This window comes from Leucopleurus acutus (assembly GCF_964270905.1).
Source record: "Leucopleurus acutus genome assembly, chromosome: 7".
In the NCBI taxonomy this organism is placed as follows: Eukaryota; Metazoa; Chordata; class Mammalia; order Artiodactyla; family Delphinidae; genus Leucopleurus; species Leucopleurus acutus.
This window is the reverse complement of record NC_139150.1, coordinates 74823742-74849682: the sequence shown is the minus strand read 5'-3', so window position 1 is coordinate 74849682 and position 25941 is coordinate 74823742. Positions and strand designations below refer to the sequence as shown.

The following is a 25941-nucleotide window of genomic DNA, read 5'->3' as shown; positions in this document are numbered from 1 at the left end:
TTTTTTTAAGTTACTTTTTTCCATGATTCCCTTATTATTTTTTTCTGAATAGAAAAATGCACATTCATTGAATAAAACACACACACATTAAATAAAAATTGCCTATAATTCCACTACCCAGAGAGAATCATTCTTGACATCTTGTGCCATATCAATTGGTATGTAAACATGTTTTATTTTTTAAAAAAAAGGATTGTATGATACACATTGTTCAATAACCTGATTTTTAAACTTCACATATAGTACACACATTTCCACCTTAATAAATATGTTATATCGATGTGCCCATTTCCTATTATCTGACATTGTTTCCTATTTCAGCTATCAAGCAATGCTATGGCAAATCTCACAAGTTTCTTACTAATTCCTTCGGATACATTTTATACTTGGAATTGGTGGGTCAAGGTAATGCACATTTTTAAACTTTGATAAATGTTGCCAAATCACCTCCAGTGGTAAAAGTCTTGGAGTTAATGTCCTTCATATTTCATTAGAAACAGTTGCCTGCAAAAGAGCTAAGTTATCATTGTCTCTAATTCATTAACTATTGTAGTCCCCCTCTGGCATTACATTTTTAAAAATGAGCATTTTAGGGAATTCCCTGGCTGTCCAGTGGTTAGGATTCCACGCTTCCACTGCAGGGGGGCAGGGTTCGATCCCTGGTTAGAGAACTAAGATTCCCCCATGCCACACGGTGTAGCCAGTAAATAAATAAATAAATAAAATGAGCATGTTATGATTTTTTTTCATGACTAGCTGAATTTATAACTAAATAACAATGTGACAAATTTTTTTTATCTACCTCATAATCTTCTTAAAATAATGGAAGAAGCATAGCTAAAAACCTTCACAAAGATAACTGGGGATAAGACTGGGTTATGGCTTCCTTAGCAGTTATCACTGTATATTATGGTTATTTTGTGAAAAAATAATAAAATGTATAGAGGATCATTAGTGATGTATCATCCTTCCTAGAGGTCTTGAGATATAAATTACCCACCTGAGAATAGGGAATGTTATTCAATCATTAGAAAAAATAATTTATAATTACTCTAAATTCTAGTGCATTCTTCTGTAGAAAATTATACACAGTATCTCAGTCTGTTTCGGCTGCTACAACAAAAATACCATAGATTTGGTGGCTTAAACGACAGACATTTACTTCTCACAGTTCCAGAGACTGGAACGTCCAAGATAAAGGTGCTGGCATATTTGGTGTTTGGTAAGGGCCCACTTTCTGGCTCTTAGATGCTGTCTTCCTGTGTCCTTGCATGGCAGAAGGGAGGGGGGAGCTCTCTGGGGACCCCTCAATCCTGAGGGCTCCACTCTCATGATCTAATCACCTCCCAAAGCCTCCACCTCCAAATACCATTACGTAGGAGATTAGGTTTCAACATATTTTGAGGAGGCACATTCAGTCTGTAGCACAGTGTAGTTGTCATTATAAATACAATTTTGAAGGCTCATTTAACATTTTTCCATGTGTTTCCTTTCAATTTTTTAATGAAAATGTTCATACATACAATGAACACCCATGGACTTGCCAACTGGGTTCTGCAGTTGTTAACATTTTGCCATATTTGCTTTATCTCTCTTATTAATACTTCCATTTGAAATTATTTTAAAATAAGTTACAAATAACACACTTATCAACTAAATAATTCATTATGCATCTTTTAAGAAAAAACATTTTAAAGAATATTCTTATTAATAACCACATACTAAAAGAATTAGTAATTTCATAACGTCTAATATCCCGTGTATATTCAAATTTCCTCTTGTCCTAAGAATGTTTTTTATAACTTTTGTTCTAAAGGCTCTAATCTAAAAAATCAAGGTTTATGTATTGAATTTAGTTATTTGGTTATATGGCTGTTTGGTCTCTTAATCTACAACAGTTCATCTCTTTTTTTTTTTTATCATTGACTTGGAAGTGTGTTGGCCAATCCAGAATGTTAACTACTCCCGTTTTGTATTTGTAAAAAACATTCTTATAACCCTACTGTATTATCTACTGTTGCTTAATAAATTACCTCAATACTTAGTGACTTAAAATAACACACATTTATTATCTCAAATTTTCTGTGAGTGAGGAATCCTGCCACAACTTAGCTGGTTCCTCTGCTTCTTTGTTTCACATGAGGCTGCAATCAAGGTGCCCACCAAGGCTGGGGTCTCATCTGAAGGCTGGACTGGGGAAGGATGCATTTTTTTAAGCTCACTTATGTAGTTAGTGTTCAGTTCTTTTTGATTGCTGAGTTAAGGACCTCAGTTCCTAGCTGGCTGTTCGCTGAGGCTGCCATCAGTTTTGCCTGGTGGGCCTCCCTGACATGGCCAGTTCCTTCATCAAAGCCAGGAAGAGACAGTCTGCTAGCAGGACCAACAAGAATCTTTATAATTTAATCACAAACATGACATCCCATCAACATCAAGATACTCTATTGCTTGGAAGTAAATTACTCAAAAAAAGTGGATTACACAAGGTTATGAATACCAGGGAGAGGGATCTTTGGTGGCCCTCTTAGAATTTGCCTGCCACACCTATTTCCTATAAACAGAAAGCTAAATCCAAAGGCTTGGTTAGATTGAAATTAGACTATTGTGGCCAGAATATTCACAGGTGATTAGTACTTGTTTTTTGTTTGATTTTTTTTTTTTTTTTACTTGATTGCATCATATCTGAGCTTCCTTAGTGATGTTTTCCTTCCCTTAACTAAAGGAGGTTAGGAGAATAAAAATGGTATAATTGGCATTCTAGTTACCATCTCAACAAAGATGGGGGAACATTTTTTTGAAGTTTTCTTGTTCTTAAATATTTTTCCACCTGTCTGCTTCCTAAAGTGGTTATCAGGTTTTATTTGTTTAATATTTGAAATTAGGATGCTTGTTTTCCAGGGATACTAAGAAAGGCAGGATCTTGACTTTGAGGGCAAAAGTAAACCACTCATGCCTGTCATGGAGGAAAACAGCCTTCAGAATAAGGTGGGTAATGGAAGTTTTAGAGGAGAAAGTTGACCAACATACTTCTGTAAAATAGGTAAGCTGATATTGATGCTAGGCCTAAGATGAATTCCTGGGACTTAAAACTTGACCCTGGATTTCCTGGACACTTTATAATAAATCACAAAAGTATAATGTCCAAGTGGCAATGATATTTTCATTAGATATGATGTGATAGAGATAACATCACTCTACATTTAAGGCATATGATATGGCAATGTTTACTCAATGGTTTGCAACTGTATTTAAAACCAACCAGTTGAGCAGCATTGCAAAGAACAGATGAATTTAAGTAAACTAAATAGCATGCATTAAGCAAGTACATTATGCTATTTCCTATGTTTACCATTATTTCCATGGGGCAAGTACTGCTAGTAATCTTACTTTTACAGGTGAAGAAACTGAAAGAGGTCAAGTAAATTTTTTTGACAAGTCAGTAGTAACAAAACAACAAAATTATATTTAAAAAGTGATGTTGGCAAAAGTGGACATCCATATGGAGAAAAATCTCGATCTGTAGTAGCCACTTCACTTTATCATAATAGCAACTATGATGGTTGGTAGTGGCATGTAAGGTTGATACATAGAGCAGAAAAAAGTGGCCTGAAACAAGTCCTCAAACCACATTTCTTTCATTCTTGTGTCCTCAAAGGAACTAATAAATTCAAGAAATGTTTGCTTACGTCTACATCATTTAAAATTTCAATAGTAAGAGCAACCAGAGATGCAGTGTAATATAGCAAAAGAGTACTGGCTTTGGAGTTAAAAAGCCATATAGTTCAGTGATATTTCCACCACTTACTAATGAGTTAAGGCAAGTTGCTTAACCTCAGTCCCAGTTTACATATCTCTACATTGAGATTTCATAAAATAGAAGAATAAGATATTTGTGTAAAAGCCTAGCAAAATACGGGCTTCCCTGGTGGTGCAGTGGTTAAGAATCCACCTGCCAATGCAGGGGACACAGGTTCGAGCCCTGGTCCGGGAAGATCCCACATGCCGCGGAGCAACTAAGCCCGTGCGTCACAACTACTGAGCCTGCGCTCTAGAGCCTTTGAGCCCAACTACTGAAGCCTGTGCGCCTAGAGCCGGTGCTCTGCAACAAGAGAAGCCACAACAGTGAAAAGCCCGCGCACCGCAAGGAAGAGCAGCCCCCGCTCGCCGCATCTAGAGAAAGCCCGCGCATAGCAATGAAGACCCAACGCAGCCAAAAAAAAAAAAAAAAAAAAAGGCTAGCAAAATATCTGCCACATATGTGTTTACCAAGCATTACTTTCAAAGATAACCAAGTCTAACATCTTCTTTAACAATGAAAGTGACTGCTGTGTACAAAGAATATTTAAAAGGAAAAGAAAAATACTAGATTTTATTGCTACAGGGGGAAAAAGTGCCCATGTAGGTGGTAGGGGGTGGTGGTGTCCTGATGATTTTTTAATAAAAGCAGTTGGTTGGAACTCTAAACGCAAATATCCTTACACTTCTTTATAATGCCACAGAACCTCACCATGAAATATAAAGGCATTTCTGTTAGAATATAAGAATCACATCTACCCATCCTACAGCTGTAGCATTGAACAGTGACTCATTTGATATCAAACAGCGTTGAAGGTCCTTCTCATAACTAGCAGAGAAATACAAGGAAAGAGGAGGCAGGGGGAGTCTAGAAAGTATGCATGCAAGTTAACTATAGCCACAGTAATACTGCACAGAAAACAATAACAAAAACGATAGCATTTATTTAGCTCAGGAGTTAACACGTTTGGGGGTTGGCTGATCCTGGCAAGGCTCATTTGTGACTCTGCTCTACTCTGGACTTGACTGGATAGCTTAGCTGGGGCAGCTGAGCCCTATCTGTCTCCTCTTTCTCCTGGGACCAATGGGCTGGTCTGAGTATATAATTTTTATGGTGATGGTGGAAGCACAAGAGTGGACCATCTTAACTGCACAAGCTTTTATTGAGACTGCTTGCTGCACATCTGCTAATATCCCCTTGGCTTCATTAAGTCATATGGTTGACTCCACTTTGCAGGAATTATGTCTCTAGTCAGTGGAAGAAGGACATTATCAAATTACATGGCAAAGGGCACGAATACAGAGAGGTGAAGACCTGGAGCCATTAATGCCATTTACCACAGTGACGACATAGAAAGAAGCTCTGTGTGGATCTGCAACTTCTCAGTACAGAGTTTAACAAGCACTGAGTTTCTAGCATGTGCCAGATACTGTGTTATATGTTGAGACTACAAAGATATGTAATACACGGCCTCTGTTCATGAGAACTAACAGTATTTTGAAGAAGATATTAGCAAGTGCCTGCAGTAGAGAGTTTTGGTTGCTCTGTAGGGAGAACAGTAGGTTACAAAGGAAAAAGCGGCTAATCTTAGCAGGGTTCAGAATGCAAGTGATTTGGAAGGGTTTTCAGTAAGAAGTGATACTTGAAGTGAAATCTTAGATGTAGTTAAGGTGAGTGGAGGTGGGGTTTTTGAATAGTCTCAGAGGGTATATTTCTAGGAAAGCTATGGGGCAGCAGAAAAAAATGCTGTTCCTGGAACATCTTACATGTTGTAAGTTGTATTAATTAGGACTCTAGGCTGCAAGTGACAGAAAGTAACAAATCAGCTTAAAAAAAAAAGAATTATTGGCTCACTGATGAAAAATGACACCATTAGGACTTTCTGTGTCTTGTTTCAGCAAGTGTCTCTTGTTGGTCTCATTCTCTTAGCATCCTTCCCAGGACAGGGAACACGACAACTAGCAGCTATGAGGTAACTTCCTTATAGTTCATAATTTAAGATGAAAGAGCAAAATTCTCATCTAATGTCTCTTTATAAAATTCCAGAGAAGTACTGATTGGCCCCAGCATTAATGCATCCTGTCCCTAGCCAATCACTGTGATTAACGCTCACTGGGTTAACTCACTGAAGAGTAGTTATGAAAATGGCATATAAATCCCAATCTCTGTCCACCCTCCCGTATATCTGTTCCAGGGCAGAAAAGCAGTCCTGCATCTGCTTGCAGAGCTTTTAAGTTCATAACAATATTTAGTGCTGGGCCTCTTAAGCTCTATAATATTGGGTTGAACCATATGAAACTGTCACCATTCAACCAGTTTTGACTTAGAAAAAAGGCAATTTCATATGGTTCAACCTAAATAGACAATGGCATCTCACTGACTCTATGACAACCTGGATATCATATTCACACCATGAATCAAAGCCCTTTCCCTGTCCTCATGAACTCATTTAAGCTTAATTACCTCCTTAAACTCCCTACCCCAAATATAGTTATATTGGGTTTGTTAGGGTTTCTACATATAAATTTTGGAGGAACATAATTCAGTTCATAACAAGGTCACAACAATTACATGTTATTGATTTTATGTATTTATTCTGTCTGTGAATATACTGTAATATTCCCATTCCTTTCAGGCATGAGACTTAATGAGGCCAATATGGAACTCCTGAGGGCACAGTGGGCTTGGCCTCAGCACTGACTTTAGAAGGCAAATATAAGGGTGGAATGGGGAGTGGAGACAGCTATTTTCCCAGACCTGGGATTGCCCCTGCAACCTGGTTTGTTTTAGGCACTTACTAAATTGTTGCTGAGTGACTGAGACAGGTAGGAAATGTGGTCAAAGGGAGGTTTCTTTTTTCAACTGCTTTCTGTCACCTCAATGAAAGTTAGAAAATTACTACCACCCAACTAGTGTTGCCCTATCCTTACCTTTTTCCTTCTGTGGCTAAAGGCCTCAGCTGAGACCACCGAAGCCAAAAGGTGACACATTTTTTTATGTGTTCTTGATCTCTGATTTTAAAACCTGGTTTGTGTTTAGATCCAAAAATCCCACACAGCAGCCCACAAAAGCTAACATTCATAAAACTATGACCCATAATCTATTTTCAAAAACTCACTCGTCTTTTTCTTGTCCCTCATGCACTCTATGCAGGAAATACATAATCTCCGGAAGTACTCCCTAAATTCTCTTCTATTCTTTTCCATTGCTGCCTTCACACACTGCTCCTTTTCTTTTGCATTTCTTGCCTCAAATCCCTTTAAAAAATGGTCTGGGATCTCCTTATTGGTCACCTCCACTCCTAAACTCTTCTTGTTTTCCTCTCCTTCAAAACACCATGAACTAGTGTGAAACGGCAGTTTATGAGGAAGGAAGGAAGAGAGAAAAGGTAGCAACACTAATATGCCAAGAGTATTTTATTCCTGCTCCCCTTTCCCCAACATAAAGAATTAATTTACATTTAGCAGTTCGCTATACTTATTCTGGTAGATAAAAGGTTAAACAATACCGGACTACTTGATGATGAGGAAACAGTTTTTCAATCAGTGGAAAAGTATTCAACACTGTAAGTCAAGAATCCAAGTTAAAACTACTATTATCATGTGTTAGAAAAATTCTTACGAAGATTTCAGTGTATGCATGACATTCTAAGTTGGTTCAGCCCTTCTTTTTCAAAAGAACTCGATTAAATAGAAGAAAAATAAGATGCTTATATCCTTTGGTCAATTTCTTTTTTTTGAGTACAAAATAATGTAAATTTTTTCTTAAGTTATATATAGCGGCATTTTTCTGACAATGTGCCAAGCTGTCAACAACCTAAGCGCCAGTATTTGAATATTAAATAAATTGAGAAAGAATAAATACAAGCGTCAAGGGCCTTTAGAGTGAAAAGGCATCATGCCCAGAGAGTAGTGTTAATGGGGAAAAACAAAGAAGCAGAAGAACCTACTCTTGTACAACTCCCTATAATACATTAAAAAAAAAAAATCTATACACGTGATGATGATAATGAGATTTCCCTTAAATTTTCTTTATTGTTGTCATTGTCAACCAAAAACTGAAAGACAAATGACACTGGAGAATCAAACAATATACCTTTACCTTACTGTGTATTGTATATAGACAAAGATTGAAAAACAATATCAATAAGGCAAAGAGTTGTTGTAATGCTCCGCCTTCGGCCCTTTGTAGGGGTATGAAAACAAACAATAAAAAGCCACCCGCGCTGCTCACCTGCTGCAAACCCAAGCCTACCTCCTCGGCTGGCGGAGGCAGCGCTATTGGCCCCGGCCCCGGCTCCAGAAACACCTCCTGACGTCAGCGATGCGACCGGAAGTGACGTCAAAGCTGCGACGCCCGTGCCCGCTGCTAGCTGCTGCGGCAGGGTTTCGGTCGATCCACAAGCGGCGGGCTTTCCCCGGATGGTTGCAGCAGAGGGATCATGACGGGGAAGAAGTCTTCCCGGGAAAAGCGGCGCAAACGAAGCGGTCAGGAGGCGGCGGCGGCGGCGGCGCTCGCGGCGCCGGACCCGGTTCCCGCCGTCGCCAGCGGCGGCAGTGGAAGCACCAGCGGTTGCGGGAGCGCCAGCGGCTGCGGGAGCGTCACCTGCTGCGGGAACACCAGCTTGAGTGGAAGTGTCACTGGCGGTGGGAGCTGCGGCAGCTGCTGGGGTGGGGGCAGCGTGGAGCGCAATGAGCGCCGTAAGCGGAGGAGCACTGACTCATCTGCCAGCGTCTCCGGCTCCTTGCAGCAGGTGCGTGCGTGCTCTTCTCGCCTCTTCTTGAAGCGGCTGCGTTTCCGGAAGAAGGTGGGCTAGGAGCGGAATGTGGCAGCGGGATGCGGAGCCGGAGGTATCTTACGTTAGCGCTGCGATCCTAAGGGGTCCCGTGTTTGAAGTTCACATTCCTAAGTTCCCTTGAACCCCACACTCGCACGTCTTGAACTTAAAGTTTCCGATTTACCGATCGTCTGACTCATACTGCTTTTGGCTTCTTCCACTCCTGTGGTCTCCTCAGTCTCCTTGAAAAGTATGGGTCAGAAACTACCCTTCATTGTCCTTGCGAGCTGCGCTTTATTTCTCTCTTCCTCCACGTTACAAGATGAGAAAATTGAGGCTCAAAGAGGTTAAGGAAGTCTACCCACAGTCACAGTTTGTTAATAACGCCTACATTCGAATGCAATATCTGATTATAAAAGCCATGTTCTTTATGCTCCATCGACCTAGCAAGATATTAACGTTTTTTTAAAAAAAGTTTGCTTGCATTATAAAACAAATGCATGAATACATACTTTAAATGTATACAACACAGAAATTAAGGGAAAATCATGGAAGTCTCTATGCTTCCCCATTAATAGTTTGATATGCAGCCTCTTTATTAACTCTTGTCAGCCCTGATAATTCTTTTTTTATATAATTTTTATTTTTTATTGGAGTATAGTTGATTTACCGTGTTGTGTTAGTTTCAGGTGTACAGCAAAGTGCTTCAGTTATACATGTACATATATCTATTCTTTTTCAGCCCCGATATTTCTTATTTTTTGTTCTTTTCAAAATTTTATTTACTTATTTTTCACTGCGTTGGGTCTTTGTTGCTGCGCACAGGCTTTCTCTAGTTGCAGTGAGTGGGGGCTGCTCTTCATTGCGGTGCGCGGGCCTCTCATTGCAGTGGCTTCTCTTGTGGAGCACGGGCTCTAGGCGCACGGGCTTCAGTAGTTGTGGCACGCGGGCTCAATAGTTGTGGCTCATGGGCTCTAGAGCGCAGGCTCAGTAGTTGTGGCGCACGGGCTAAGTTGCTCTGCGGCATGTGGGATGTGGGATCTTCCCGGACCAGGGCTTGAACCTATGTCCCCTATATTGGCAGGCGGATTCTTAACCACTGCGCCACCGGGGAAGTCCTTTTCTTTCTTTTTAATCTAAGGCTTTTAGTATAGTGTTGAACACAAGCGTTCATAGTAGGCATTCTTTTCCCATTTTTTTTGTAGTGGAAACATTTCTAATTTTACACCAGTAAGTGTATTTACCATAGGTTCTGAAAGATACCTTTGATCAAGTTAAGGACATTTTCTTTAATTCGTGGTTTTCTGAGGGTTGTAGAGTTCTATCAGATGTCTTTGGGGCATTCTGTTGAGGTGATCAGTAGTTTTCATTCTTAATCTGATTATGTAATTTTATTGATAAGTTAACTTACATTGAATTGTCCTCAGCATTCTTGGGATAAATACTATTTGATTTGTTGATTTGGTTGTTGTACTCGGCTGAAATTCAGTATTTTTACTTTTGTACCTATGTTCTTAAGTTAAATCAGCTTATTGTTTTTATTTTTGTAGTTAACCTGTCTTGTTTTGGTATCAGGGTTATGGTAGCCTTATGGATTGAGTTGGGAAAGCTTTGCATTTTTTTGGTGTGTTCCAGAGTAGTTTATATCTTTTTCTCAAAGATATGTCGGAACTTGACTGTTGGACCATACAGCTGTCGGGGTCTGGTGGATTTTTCTAGGGGTGTTTTTTTTCTCTTAACTGCCATCTATTTTTCCCCAAATTCTTCAATAGTTATAGATCTATGCATTTTTCCACCCCTTTTAGATTCAGTTTTGGATATCACCATTCTTATCTTAAATAGTTTCCATGTCTTTAGTACTCTTTATTATTATGGGGAGACCAATAATAAGGATTCTATAAGCATTTGCATACAGAACTAAACTGTACTTCTCATGAGAAGTAACTGTAGTTGTAAAAAAAAAAAGAAGTCATTATATATTAGGCATGTAGAGAACATCGCAAAATTCCAATAGTGCCATAATATTTGTTGTGTATTGCATTCCCTATTGTTGTTAACAGCTTTATATAGATATAATTCACATACTGTACAATTCACTAATTTCAAGTATACAGTTCACTGGTTTTTGAGTATATTCACAGAGTGGTGCAACCATCACTGTAGTCAATTTTAAAATATTTTCATCATCCCCAGAAGAAACCCTATATGCAGTTTTTAGCTGTCATCCCTACTAGCCCTACACCCATACACCCATTCTATCCCTAGGCAATCACTAATCTACTTTCTATCTCTATAGATTTTTTTCTTTTGGCTGCATTGGGTCTTCGTTGCTGTGCGTGGGCTTTCTCTAGTTGTGGCGAATGGGGCTATTCTTTGTTGCGATGTGTGGACATCTCATTGTGGTGGCTTCTCTTGTTGCGGAGCACGGGCTCTATGGCGTGCCGGCTTCAGTAGTTATGGCGCGTGGTTCTAGAGCGCAGGATCAGTAGGCGTGGCACACGGGCTTAGTTGCTCTGCGGCATGCGGGATCTTCCCAGACCAGGGCTCGAACCTGTGTCCCCTGCATTGGCAGGCGGATTCTTCACCACTGAGCCACCAGGGAAGTCCCCTCTATAGACTTATAAATTTCCCTGTTCTGGGTATTTTATATGAATAGAATCATATGTGATCTTTTGTGTCTGGCTTCTCTCACCTAGCATATTTGTTTTTCAGAGTCTGCCCATGTTTTAACACATATCAGTACTTCATTTCTTTCTGTAGCTGAATAATATTTTATTGTGTGGCTAATACCACATTTACGTTTTTAATTTGTCAATTGATATAGACATTTGGATTGTTTCCAACTTTTGGCTATTATGCATAATGCTGCTATGAGCATTTGTGTACAAGTTTCTGTGCGGACATTATGGTTACATTTCTTTTGGATATATATCCAGGAATGAAATTTCTGCATCATATGGCAACTTTATAAGGAACTACAAACCATTTTCCAAACCAGCTGCACTATTTTATATTCCTACTAGCACTGTATGGGAGTTCAGTTCCTTTACATCCTTGCTAACCCCTGAATTGCTTTGTGAGCCATTAGAACAAGAGCTAACCTTTGCTTTTTCAGTGTAATTATCATAGTGTTCTTTAAAATTAGCCTGTTTTTAAACTGCATTTTAAACAATTGCGTTAGAAAGTATAAAAAGGAAACCTACTTGAATAATATAGTTAGGGATTTTCCTGAGGAAATGACTTTTAAATTGATACCTGAGTTTGTTGATCTTGGGAGTATAGAGTGATGGGCAAGTGGGGAAGAAAGACTCTCCTAGACAGAAGAACAGTGTGTACAAAAGCCCTGCCTGTATGAAATGAAGGGAGAACACCTTATGTTTGAGTAGTTCAGACAAGGTCGTTGTGTTTGGAACACAATGAGCATGAAGGGCCTAATAGGCTATATTACCCTAAGAACAGTGGGAAGTCATTGACAGCTTATATCAGTAAATAGGGAGGATGAGTATATGTGCATTTTATAAAATCCATTTTGGTGTCAGTATACAAAACAGATTGGCAAGACCTCAGATTAGATGTAGGGAGTCCAGTTAAGTGCTACTGAGGTAATCTAGGCAAAAAGAGGATGGTACCTTGGATCAGGATTATGGCAGTAGATTTGGAGAGACTGGATAGATTTGGGAGATAGGAGGTAAAATTGATTGAAATGTCTTAAATTACTTGCCTGCTTTGAATATCATTAGATATATAACAGTTTTTTAAAATGATAGAGACTTCCCTGGTGGCCCAGTGGCTGAGAATCCATTTTCCAATGCAGGGGACGCGGGTTCGATCCCTGGTTAGGGAACCAAGATCCCACACGCCGCGGGGCAACTAAGCCTGCACGCTGCAACTACTGAGCCCATGCGCCTCAACTAGAGAGCCTGAGCCCGTGTGCTGCAACTAAGACCCAGTGCCAACCAAAAATAAATAAATAAATAAATAAATATTTTTTAAAAAGAAATCTTTATTTAAAAAAATGACAGTAGCTTCTGGTAAGCAATGATACTTTAGTATATAATATTTGTGGTTTATAACATTTTTGCTGCTATCCCATTTCTTTTTATGAATTAAGAAGAATGACAATGCATACATAAAATTCTTGGGTGAATTGTCTACTGGAGGAATATCGTATTCCACAAGTATAAAATTGTAGGAAATCATTCAGTATTGACTATATTTTCATTTGTGTGTCCTAGGATATTATCTCTTCACTTTTTCTCAATTTATTGATAATTACAGAGTGGAGAGTAACTTCAAAGAATCCTGAGCAATTAAATAATCTTTCCTATGGTTTTAAATAAATAATTTGTGCAAAAAAAGAATTTGGAAATGTTTAACATTATAGATATATTTCTGTTGTTTAATGGTTCTTATCTCTTTTAATTTTAGGAAGCCAAATATCTTTTGCCAACTCTGGAAAAAGAGTTATTCTTGGCAGAGCACAGTGACCTTGAAGAAGGTGGATTAGACCTGACTGTGGCATTAAAACCAGTTAGTTTCTATATATCAGACAAAAAAGAAATGCTTCAGCAGTGTTTCTGTATCATAGGAGAGAAGAAGTTACAGAAGATGCTTCCTGATGTGTTAAAGGTACTTCATTACATACATTATCAGGCTATCCACATATACAGAATATACAAACACTTTTTTTATAGCAGTCATTTTACTTAATGGAAATTATAATCGGACGTTTTCAACTAATATGAGCTACTTCGAAAAGATATAAAGAAGGGATTTTGTAGAACCGTAAATGGCTTTGTATATTTAAAAATTTGCCAGGAAGAAATAGGGTACTTTACTATATTTAAGTAAGGAATTTTTTGACCTTCTGGAAATTATTCTATTAAATACAGGCAGTTTAAGTAACTAAGTTAGAGGTATACTGATTCTTTCTGGTGCTTTAAGAAGTAGTGTACTGCTGTGTAACAGTATGCAATGATAGTTGGTAATAGCCTATATTTCATTAAATTCATAAATGTTTTCATATATTTATCTCTGAAAATTATTCAGGGAAATACATGGTATTCTAATTTTACAGATGTGGAAAAAAAGCCGTGGACAAGTTAAGCCCAACATCATATATATCTAAGATGTATGGAGCTAGGACTTGAATATTTAAGCCTTTAGAGGTATTACCTCACATAAGTAGGCTGCTATTAAGAATATCTGGGCACCTACTTATTCTTCAGTTCTTTCATAATAAACATGACTTTATATATCCAAATCAAAACTCTATAAATTATAATATTTACATGTTAACTGGCAGGTCTTCACATTTCATCCCAGAAAAAAATTTATGTGGCTTTTAATTTGTTTTACTGTAGGATTTTGCTTAGCAGACTTTTTTTTTTTAAATGGTTGCTGTTTTCTAGTTTATATTGGTGCTTTGTTATATAAATGCATTTTTTAAAATGTCATTTTCTTTAGAACTGTTCAATAGAAGAAATTAAAAAACTGTGCCAGGAACAGTTAGAGCTCCTGTCTGAAAAAAAAATCTTGAAGATTCTTGAGGGTAAGAATGCGTATTTCTACCTTCTGGTAACTTAGTGGTTAATACTATACTTAGCATAAATCCTGAGGTATTCTTTTTTTTTTTTAACTGCTACTTTAATTTTATTATTGGGTAATCACTGAGTATTTTTACTTCTGTTTGTACAGAAATATAGTTTACATATCAGAATAGCATCTCAGGAATGGACTTTTTGATGTATGTATGGTTTCTCTAGATCAGTTGTGTAGGTAAGAGCATTAAGTTTGTGCACAATAAAAAAAAGAAATAAAAAATGTTTATCCAAAATACTAGAAAAAATTACTTATTGAGAAGGCAAAGCCTTCTCTTACAATATTTTAAAATTATCTGCTTTATATTCTTACTGCTTTTAATTATCTGTTGAATACCATTTCTGCTCTGATAAGACCCAAATGCAGAGTTAGAAGAATTGCCAACATTTATCTGTCTGCCTGAACTAAGACTCTTCTTTGTATATATTATCTGTAGAATTTTGGATTTTAAAGCTTTTCTTTTTGGACTCTACAAGGATATTAGCATTAGCATTACAAGAGAAGGAACAAAAAAATGGAGAATTTCAATTTCCAGAGATAACATCTTTTTAAAATGTAAAATGGTGATAGATGTATACATGCATGTATAGTTTGTAAGTATTATATGTACACACCTTCTTGCTTATATATATTTTGTATATATATACATTTATAAAATAGATCAAGGGAAGGCAATGACAAATACCTAATAAGGCATTTTAAATATAAGCAATTAAAAATGTCATCTTTCAGCAACACTGAAGTTATTTAATCGTCACTTTATACATGACACTTTCTGTATAATGATTAAATCACTCTGACATTTTATGAGCATGCTTTCAATTTTTTTTATGTCATTCATAAGGTGACAGTGGTATGGACTCTGATGTGGAAGAAGAGGCAGATGATGGCTCTAAGATGGGATCTGATTTAGTCAGTCAGTAAGTTAAAAACTTTCATTTTTATTTCAGAATTTCTTTGTTATCCCTTTGGTGATTTCTTACCTCAAGAATGTGATTGTTTTTCTGTGTTATGTTTATATAAAGTGATTCAACAATGTTGGATTGATCTTTTTACTTGTAATGATTAGTCCTTTTGGTATATATGAGAATGAAGTTAATTGCGTTCAGGATTAAGATGATTTTCTTAAACTACTGCTCAGATATAGGACTGCAACAATGCCAACCTCAAGCAGAATCATATTTCTCATTTGGAATTTGAATATATGTATCACTAGTGATCCCACTATTTATTAAATATTATACTTACTCTACCAAACATTATGTTAGTAGTTTAGAAGACTTTATCTCACTGAATATCTTCTACATACCTATTAATGTTTGGTGATAATAGCTTCTTTTCATAGCTGAGATAGTAAGGTGGTTCACTTTATATAGGTACATATAATTTGATTATTGTGATGATGAAAAATACCTGATGTTTTGGGATGCTGACTAATCAAGAAGCAACATGCTAATTTCTTTTTCTAGATTATTCTGCTCTGCCATGGGCTCATCAAACTTTCACCCACTGATTTTATCATCTATTGATGATTTTTGACTAAAACAATTTTTTTTTGGTAGTTGCCAAAGACTGACTTGTATCTCTGTTTGCAGACTTTGGCTATAGGCAGGAGCACAAATAAAAACAGGTAACCAGAGGCAGTAGCATAAATAAGTAGCACAGATTTAACCTGAAACCTTGAGTATATTTTCACTTCTAATACAATGCTATTGGGTAAGTATCACTGTAAAAAGATAATTTCATATTATAACTGTAGAGGGCATCAAATAATCTACTTATACTGAAGCATTGAAGAAATCGTTGTATCTTGGTTGCCTCATAATCAGTAGATTTTTGGTCATCACATACATCTTGCCTAGGAGTGTCACAGGATGATTTATACTTACCCACAGAGTAGAAAATGTACACATTTCTAAGAAGTCTTGCTATTGATTTTCCTTCAAAATACTTAGCTTTAAATTGTCTATGTAGTATGCTAATCTAGTTCAGATAGTTTAACCATTTACAAGGCTTGTCACTTTTTAGTACTTTTTAGTTTCTTTTTTTAATTTTTATTTATTTATTTATTCATTTATTTTTGGCTGTGTTGGGTCTTTGTTGCTGTGCACAAGCTTTCTCTAGATGCAGTGAGCAGGGGCTACTCTTTGTTGCGGTGCATGGGCTTCTCTTTGCAGTGGCTTCTGTTGTTGTGGAGCAGGGGCTCTAGGCGCGCGGGCTTCAGTAGATGTGGCACGTGGGCTCAGTAGTTGTGGCTCACGGGCTCTAGAGCGCAGGCTCAGTAGTTGTGGCGCATGACAGGCTTAGTTGCTCTGCAGCATGTGGGATCTTCCTGGATCAGGGATCAAACCCGTGTCCCGTGCATTGGCGGGCAGGGAAGTCCTTAGTTTCTTAAATTATCTAAATTAATCGTCTTGCTTCTTGATGTTTCTTACAGAGCATTAAATTCTGCTTGATTACATTTGTCTTTATTTAAGGCAAATGTTTTGCCTCTTTGTTTGCCTCTGCTTATTTTTCCCAGTTTTTGAGGTGTCAAGTTTAAGTCCGTTATTGTTCATACCTGAACATTAATGCTAACTTTTCTACTGTTAGAAGCCATTTGATGGATAGCCAATCAGATTAGAAACTTAATTCTCTTAAAAAAAATTACAACAAAATACAGTATTTGACTTCTGAACTTTTCTAATGAAAAAAATGGTGATTAGATTCAAAGTGACTATTGCAAAGAACCCACTTTTACAGTGTTACTGTAAGACAGATCATGTTAGCTTTTAAATGCTGCAATGAGCAGGTTAAGCAGTCACAAATATTACCCAAAACTGTCATAGTAGCCACTTGTGGATCTGATAAGTGCCAGATCATTGGGATTCTTTTGAGTTATTTGAGAATATAGGCTTTTTAAAAAAAAAGCTACAAGATGCCAAATAAATAATAATACTAAGCTAGAAGATGCCAAATAAGCTAAAGATGCCAGATAAATAATAATATTAAAGCTAACACTTACTGAGCCAGTAAGTGTTGTGTGCCAGACACTGTTCTAATCACTTTATATGACTTCATTCACTCATTGGGTTTGTACAACAACCTTGTGAGGTAGGTGGTATTAGCATCATCATTTTACGAATGGAAAGATAAGGCCCAGAAAGATTTGTGTGCCTGAGGTCACACAAATGAACGTGGAAGTAGGAGGACTGTTAGTTCTGAAGAGATTATATAAGCATTCATGTTAATGGACCTGGCTTTAAGACACTTAACCTTCCCTAAAATCACTTTATACATTTGTAAAATGTGGGTAATCCTTGCTTCAATAGGATTATTGGGCTTAAATGAGCTAATGTGACTTGTTTGTTATTATTTGTTTACTATTTTATTATTAATAATCTTAGTTATGAATGGGGAGATATACTGCAGTGTGAAACAATGAAGGTGGGACAGGGAGTTAATGTGAGAAGATGCTGGCTTTAGTGCATGTTCCTGACATTTGCTATGTGCTTTGTGCTTAAAGGGACAATTCAGTCCTGTTAATCTCTATAGAAGAGAACTGAACCTGGTGGGCAGACTTATAAAAACCTCGTTCCAGTGCTTCGACAGAGGGCTAAGTTAGTTAACATGTTTGGTCCTTGGTGCTGAAAATTTCCATGTTTTTTATTACCTGCTGGTTTTTTACTCTCTAATAAATAACAGTAGTCTGAGCTGTCCAGATGCTGAGGGAACAGTTACGAGTAGGCAAAGACCAATGAAAGGAATTCAATAATTTGAGAGAGGAAAATGAAGCTGAATAAGTTGAATAGGTAGCTTCTGTGGAACACAGAATTAATAGACTATAGGAAAGAAAACTTTAACAAAATAATGAAAACTCTCAAAGAAGTACAATTAGAGCACAAGTGTAGTTTTTTTTTAAATAAATTTATTTATTTATCTTTTTATCTTTGGCTGCGTTGGGTCTTTGTTGCTGCACACAGGCTCTCTCTAGTTGCAGCGAGTGGGGGCTGGTGGCTTCTCTTGTTGCAGAGCATGGGCTCCAGGTGTGCGGGCTTCATTAGTTGTGGCACGTGGGCTCAGTAGTTGTGGCTTGGGCTCTAGAGCACAGGCTCATTAGTTGTGGCACGCAGGCTTAGTTGTTCCGCGGCATGTGGGATCTTCCCGGACCAGGGCTCGAACCTGTGTCCCCTGCATTGTCAGGTGGACTCTTAACCACTGTTCCACCAGGGAAGTCCCCACAAATATAGTTTTAGAAACTAAAAATAAATTCTGAATTCCTAAACTTAGTAGACAAACTGATAAAGAGGTTAGCTATGACTGGGGGCTACATCATTTTCCTAAGAAATCAAGTTGAATAAATAAACACAGAATAATAAAAACCACACACAAAAAGTATAAATCCTCATGTTTAACTCATGGCTACCTAGAAGACAATTTTAGACCTATCCTGAACATACTAGAAATTATAGAAAGAGAAACAAATAGCTAGAAAAGTATTGAAGAAATGATAGAATTAAAATTTTTGATTTAAAGACTTAATACTGTAAGGGCAAGGATAACGAGAAAACACCTGGTTATGGGCTGAATTATGTCCCTTCAAAATTCATATGTGGAAATCCCTAACCCCTACCACCTCTGAATGTAATCTCATTTGGAGATAAGGTCTTTAAAGAGGTAAATGGGACTTCCCTGGTGGTTCAGTGGTAAAGAATCCACCTTACAATGCAGGGGATGTGGGTTCAATCCCTGGTCAGGGAACTAGGATTCCACATGCCGTGGGGCAGCTAAGCCCATGCACCACAACTACTGAGCTCGCACGCCTCAACTAGAGCCCGCGTGCCTCAGACTACAGAGCCCATGTGCCCTGGAGCCTGTGCACCACAGCTAGAGAAGAGAAAACCTGCACACAACTAGAGAGAAGCCCACACACTGCAACGAAGAGCCCGAGTGCTGCAACTAAGACCTGACGCAGCCAAAAATAAAAATAAAATAAATAAACAAATAAATAATACATAATATTTAATATATAATAAAAATAAATTTATTATATATTTATATATTAAACAAATAATCATAAACAAATAAATAATAAATAAATCTTTTTTAAAAAAAGAGGTGATTAAGTTAATCCAATCTGATTGGTGTCCTTATAAGAAAAGAAAATTTGAGTACACTGAAAGACTCCAGGGCTGGGCACACACAGAGAAGAGCCATGTGAGGACACAGCCAGAAGGCAGCCATCTGCAAGCCTCAGAAGAAACCAAACCTGCAGACACCTTGATCTTTGACTTCTACCTTGCGGAACTGTGAGAAACACATTTTTGTCATTTAAGCCAGCCAGACTTTGGTATTTTGATATGGCAGCTTTAACAAACAAATACAAACTTACATGTATGTGTGTGTGTATATATTTCCCAGTGAAATTTTTTTCCCCAAACTTTTTATTTTGGAAAACTTCAAACTTATATAAAAGTTGAAAGAATGATGTAATGAACATCCATATACCCTCTACCTAGATTCAGCAACATTAACATCTTGCCATTTTTGCTTTTGCTCTCTCCTTATATTTATCCTTTTTCCCCAAGAGCCATTTGTATTAGGCTGCTAGAGCTGCCATAGCAGAATACCACAGACTGCCTGGCTTAAACAACAGAAATTTATTTTCTCACAGTTCTGGAGGCTGAAAGTCCAGATCAGGGTACTGGCAGGGTTGTTTTCTCTGAGGCCTCTCTCCTTGGCTTGCAGATGGCTACCTTCTTGCTGCCTTTTCACTTGGTTGTCTTTCTCTGTGTGTGTCCCCCTGGTGTCTCTCCCTGTGTCTTAATCTCCCCTTATAAGGACACTAGTCAGATTGGATTAGCACCTACCATAATGGCCTTATTTTAAGTTAATTAGCTTTATAAAGGCCCTATCTCCAAAACAGTCAACATTCTTAGGCACTGGGGTTAGGGTTTCACATATGAATTCTTTGTGGGGAAACAGTTCGGCTCATAACCTATTAAAAAATAAGTTACAGATGTCGTAACATTTCATGCTTAAACAATTCAGTGTGCACTTCCTAAAAATAAGGAGAGTTTTACAGCCACAATGCCATCATCACTTTTCAGAAATAAACAGTAATTCAAATAATATCATCTAATATATTGCCCATATAAAATTCCCCCAATTACTAAAAAAAATTTATAGTTTACTTATTTATTTTAATTAATTAATTGATTGATTCTGATCCAGGATCCAGTTGGAATTCATGTGTTCTGTTTGATTGTTAGCATTTCAAAGCTAAATTTAAAGAGAAGATCTAGATATGAGAGAGAAAAGCTTAATGACTAGCCCAGGAACTTAGTTCATATCTTAAAGGAATTTTAAAAATAACAAAATAAACCAAAAGAAAGTTGGAAAAATGAAACAACAAAGGGAAACATTAAAACTAAGAAACAGAAAACAAAAGGATAATTTAAATTTATTAACTTGATTTTTGTAAAGACAAGAAAATAAGATAAACTCTTCTTCGGTCTGATTAAGGAAATAGGTAGAGAGCAATTAAAATTGAGATTAGTGAGAAAGGAGGAGACAGAATCATAGGCATGTATGAGTTTAAAAGAATAATGAGAATCCACATGCAGCAGCATTGTATAAACAAACTTGAAGCGAGCAAATGTATGGTATTCTATCAAAATACAAATTAACCAAATTAACTTCTCCCAAAAGTGGAAAACTTGAAGAGATTAACAAAGAAGAAATTAGAAAGGTGAATAGAGATCTGTTGAAAAAGACAAGGTGAATTCACAACTGAATTATTATTTGCATGATGTAATGTGTTTAATGTGTTTACAGCTAATAAAACATTCAGTAATGCATGCCATCTGTTACTATTTTCAAACAGATTACACCTGTGTTATTTAAATTAGTCCAAGCCCTAGAAAAAGATGAAAAGATCTTCAGTTTACTTTATGATTTCTGCATAGCTTTAATATCCCAAATTGCATAAATAGTGCCAAAAAAGTGTTCAGGGGATTATAGGCCTTCTCACTTGTGAATATAGATGTAAAAATTGTAAGTACAACATTAGCATATCGAATCCAGCAGTGTATCAGTGGGTAATTATGCTAGTGACCAAGTAGGATTTACTCTAGGAATTTACAGGAGACTTCATTAGAAAGTCTATTAGCATAAGTCATTTCATCAAATTAAAAGAGAAAAATTACATGGTCAGATAAGTAGATGCTAAAAAGGCCTTTGCTAATATTCATCAGTCATTTCTAATATAAGCTGTAGGTAAAAAAGATATAGTAGAAAACTATTCAGATATGTAATGACCATTTGACCAAGCTTAACTACCCACTTGGTGAATTAAAATGACGAATCAGACAGGATCATTCATTTTCAATGTTTCTTGGAGGTTCTAGCAAATGCATTTAGACCAAAAAACCAAAAAACAACCCCGCCCCCCCACCCCCACCCACACACACGCATGCAACATTGGTGGTAGGGAGTAATTAACTGGTCAAAGGCAGCTAAAAGAGATGGGATGATGGAAGCAGAGATTGGAGTGATGTACTTTGAAGATGGAAAAAGGAGCCACAAGCTAAGGAATGCAGGTGATCTTTCAGAAGATGGAAAAGACAAGGAAATGGATTCTGCAGAAGAAATGTAGCACTACCTACACCTTGATTCTAGTGTCGTAAGACTAATTTGGGATTTCTGACCTCCAGAACTGTAAGATAATAAATTCACATTGTTTTAAGCCACTAAATTTGTGGTGATTTTTGTTACAGTGGCAATAGAAAACTATGCAAGGTACTTGATTAAAACCTAGACATAAGCCAGAGTTTTAGATTGTTGCCTGTAACCATAGAGATGTTTTGCTCAATTTAAATATTTAAAAAATTTTAAAATAGTTCCAACATTTAAAAATCAAGTGATAACACACCAAAGTTTGGATTTCTGACTTGCTTGAAAATCAGATCAAGCAACCTTTCCTGAGAGGGCAAAAAAAATTTGGAGCTGAGTGTAGGTACTCTCTTTTTGAGTGGCATATATATGTTTCACTTTGCCACATAGTACTTCATTTGCCTATATGCTTAATGTACAGAATGTCTAGAAAGTGAAACTCTGATTCAAGGGAAAATACATAAAGGCCGAAGGTTTGCCTTGGAACCAGTTCTGTCAGTTTGTCAGTGTCTTATCAACTGAGACATACACCTTTACCTTTTTATCCCAATTTTTTTTGTTTGTTTGTTTTGCGTTACGCGGACCTCTCACTGCTGTGGCCTCTCCCACAACAGGCTCTGGACGCGCAGGCTCAGCGGCCATGGCTCATGGGCCCAGCCGCTCCGTGGCATGTGGGATCTTCCCAGACCGGGGCACGAACCCGTATCCCCTGCATTGGCAGGCGGACTCTCAACCACTGTGCCACCAGGGAAGCCCTATCCCAATTTTGATGAACAAAAAGAATTTTAAATAGGTCTAGATAAAGCAGTCTATGGTATTAAAGACACGTGAAAATTTTGATATTTTCTTTTAACGGAAACCTGTGTGCTTTTATTGTGGTGTTTATGGGAAAGGACATAACATTAATAGCTTCTTAGAATTATCTAAGAAGCTGTAAAGTGACAACTTTCAGTATGAGGTATATGTATGCGTATGTGTATGTATATGGTATTTAATATGCCCTATGTAAATTAATTTTCTCATAAACCATTAAAAGTTTGAAAATACAGAAGTACACACAAATGTTTATGCACAAGGGAAAAAAATCTTTATATTTTCAGTTTTATATGATCTCCTCACATTGTTAGCTTTATATTTTTAAGTTATATTTATCTTCTAAGGTCAGCTTTCAAATACATGTTTTTCCCCCAAGCTCTCTTGATCTCTACTGCTTTTTAAAATTTTGATTGCTTACTCTTACTTACTTTACAATAGTTCTTTTTTACAACCCAAAGGAAAAAGAAAGTAGTAGTTGTAAGAAATTTTTGACAGGGTACTACTTTGAAACTTGAAATTAGTGAGTGTTAACTTATAACAATTTTAATCGGAATGAGATGCAGGAACTATGAAGATAGAACATTTGTAGTTTCTAAATACCTTCATTTTTAAAAAGGTGAGGGATGGGTTTGTCTGTCACTTTAGTTCACCTTAGTTAAGTAAATGAGCAACTTTGTATTGTACTGAGATAGTCTAAAAATTTTAGCATTTACAATTTTGCAGTGTTTTAAAACTTAGATATTGTGACAAGATTTGCACATGTTACAGATTACAAGTTGCTTAACAAGAACAACAATTTTAAGTAAATAAGGTAATATGCCTGGAATCAGAGCGCTGTCTTCATTTGGAAAAGAAGCTTTATTATAGCTAAAGTAACACTAAAAATGAGAACAGGTATTAGCTTGGCCTATAATGTGAGATGATTACACCCTAAAGAATATGTTCGTAGTGAAATTTAAATCTTGAATAGTGCAATAAAATAATCAGGATCGAGGTTTTATATAAAAAGAATAAAAATACAAAAACATTTTAGGGAAATCTTAACAATGTTTTAGAATTGATTTAATAAATACCTTTATGAATTTTAAATTAATATGCTTTTAGTGAATGATATTAAGGGAGATGTCAGTGGAAATGAAGTTGTATTTCTCTATGGATAATAAGCAGTGATGAGATAATATCCCAGTTCTAGAAGGCAAAGAAATTTAAAAATCGAGATTCTCAAACTAAGGTATACTGCAAAGTAGGTTCTATAGGAGTGTTCTGGAACTATTGATCCTAGTCACTGCTTCTTAGCAGACGATGGGCATGTTCTAAATTAGTTATTATCAAATTCTAGTTTTGGGTGATTAACTTTCTGAAAAAGTAAGATACTCCTGAACAGGTAGAGCTTTTAGGTAATACATATAATTTGGACAACAACCCTTATAGTGATATGTGGTAGAACTCTGATGTCATTTGTTAGTTGAATAAAAAGCGTTAGTTTTGTTTTTAGTAAGGGAGAAGCATTCATGTCCTTTTTGATGAGTTATAGCTGTCTTGTGGGTTCAGCTCAGCTGGCATTAGAGTATTGAGTTGAATTTGTTCCAATTCAGGCAACGCACTCCTTGGATTATGTATGTATAAGTAACTTTCGAAGGGGCAATAGTACTAAGCCAAATGCTGAACTCTCAGTAAGTGTCAATAAAACTAAACTTGTTGGGAATAAAAGAGTCCTTCATAAACTGTTATTATTAAGCTTCAAAGGAATAAAGCATTTGAATAAAATTTACAGTGCTCCAGAGCATTGAATTAATGGGCAGCATAAATCTACAGTACATAATTAAGCATTTTTATCAGTAGATACAAAAATAGGCCTCAGGTAGACCCTAGACCTGGGCTTATTAGTAATAATACCTTCACAAATTGACCTGTGATTGATCTAACTCGCATAACCCACTCTGGAATGTATGAGGTTGTTTTGTAACAGTTATTTGTTTGTTTTAACTCTATTATGAAAAATTTCAGTGTACGATGAACGCTTGAATACCTATCACCCACTACGTTTCCTCCTATATTATTTTAAACCCCCTGCTTTCAACTTGATAACTTTGAAGCAGATGTTGACCCAGTTCTTTTTAAATATTTAGCAGATAGGCACCTCTCTAGAATCTTTAGAACATTCCTTGAAATGAGAGGGCCTGAGCTTCTCAGAGGTCTTAGATAGGCTCTTCATTTGAATTGCAACTGTGTTTTCCATTGGGGAATTTTGAGGGTCTTGGGAAGGATTTTCTGGTTTTGTAACTGTCTACACACACAAAAAATCTTTCTTTGTGTCACAGAAAGCTGATTTTTACACTGTATCTGTTGTTGTTTTCCCATCAGTCGTTTTAATGCCTCAGCTTGCTGCTCAAGCACTAGATTAGATGTAAGCAGGTAGTTTTCCTTTTTTCTGCTCTTCCCTTATGACTTTTTAAAAAAATGTAAGATTTTCTTAATCACTTATCTGATTCTTTGTATTAACTGTCTTTTCCATTTCACTTGAAAAATAAATTCACTGATGTTAAGTGCACTAAACTGGTTGTTAATGATTATTCTTTAATACGCTGGTGCACTTCTCCCACCATTTGAAGTTTTTGCTTACCAAGAGTCACTTGTATTTGTTTCCAGTGCAGTTACTGTAGTTTTACAATATAGTTATATGAAAAAACAGGTGAAATATCAGTATAAAAAGATTATTTGATCACGCTGAATGCTTTGGAAAAACTCAAACTGCAGTTGTTTTTAGCTGTGGGATAACAACAGTAAAAGTTTGGGCAGCACTGTATAAATAAAGAGGATTATTTTTTTCTGCACTTTTGTGCTTTAAATAAGCCAAAAGTAGAGATGTAGTCAATGGCTTATATGAGTAGGATGAGACTGAACTCTTTTCCATGGATTCATATCAAAGATAAGACTTCATATCCAAAGGCTGATGAATGAAGATACATTTCTGTTTTATGTTAACCTAAAAAGCTTAAATTATATATGTAACTTTTTTTCTTTTTCTTTTTTAACATCTTTATTGGAGTATAATTGCTTTACAATGGTGTGTTACTTTCTGCTTTATAACAAACTGAATCAGTTATACATATACATGTATCCCCATATCTCTTCTCTTTTGCGTCTCCCTCCCTCCCACCCTCCCTATCCCACCCCTCTAGGTGCTCACAAAGCACCGAGCTTTTCTCCCTGTGCTCTGCGGCTGCTTCCCACTAGCTATCTATTTTACATTTGGCAGTGTATATATGTCCATGCCACTCTCTCACTCTGTCACAGCTTA

The 25941-nt window shown here is 36.8% G+C and overlaps 1 protein-coding gene across 2 annotated transcripts in view; it reads left to right on the top strand.

Annotated features, from left to right (window-relative positions):
* Positions 1-8180: 8180 nt before the first annotated feature.
* The window catches only part of CAAP1 (caspase activity and apoptosis inhibitor 1), a 52088-nt gene continuing 34327 nt past the window's right edge, over positions 8181-25941 (top strand). The window contains exons 1-4 of one of the 2 annotated variants that reach the window (XM_082842160.1): positions 8181-8546; positions 12999-13199; positions 14037-14121; positions 15016-15091. In XM_082842160.1, the coding sequence (XP_082698286.1) occupies positions 8235-8546; positions 12999-13199; positions 14037-14121; positions 15016-15091 (674 nt within the window). In that variant the 5' untranslated portion in view covers positions 8181-8234. The other variant, XM_082842161.1, reaches the window with a different exon arrangement.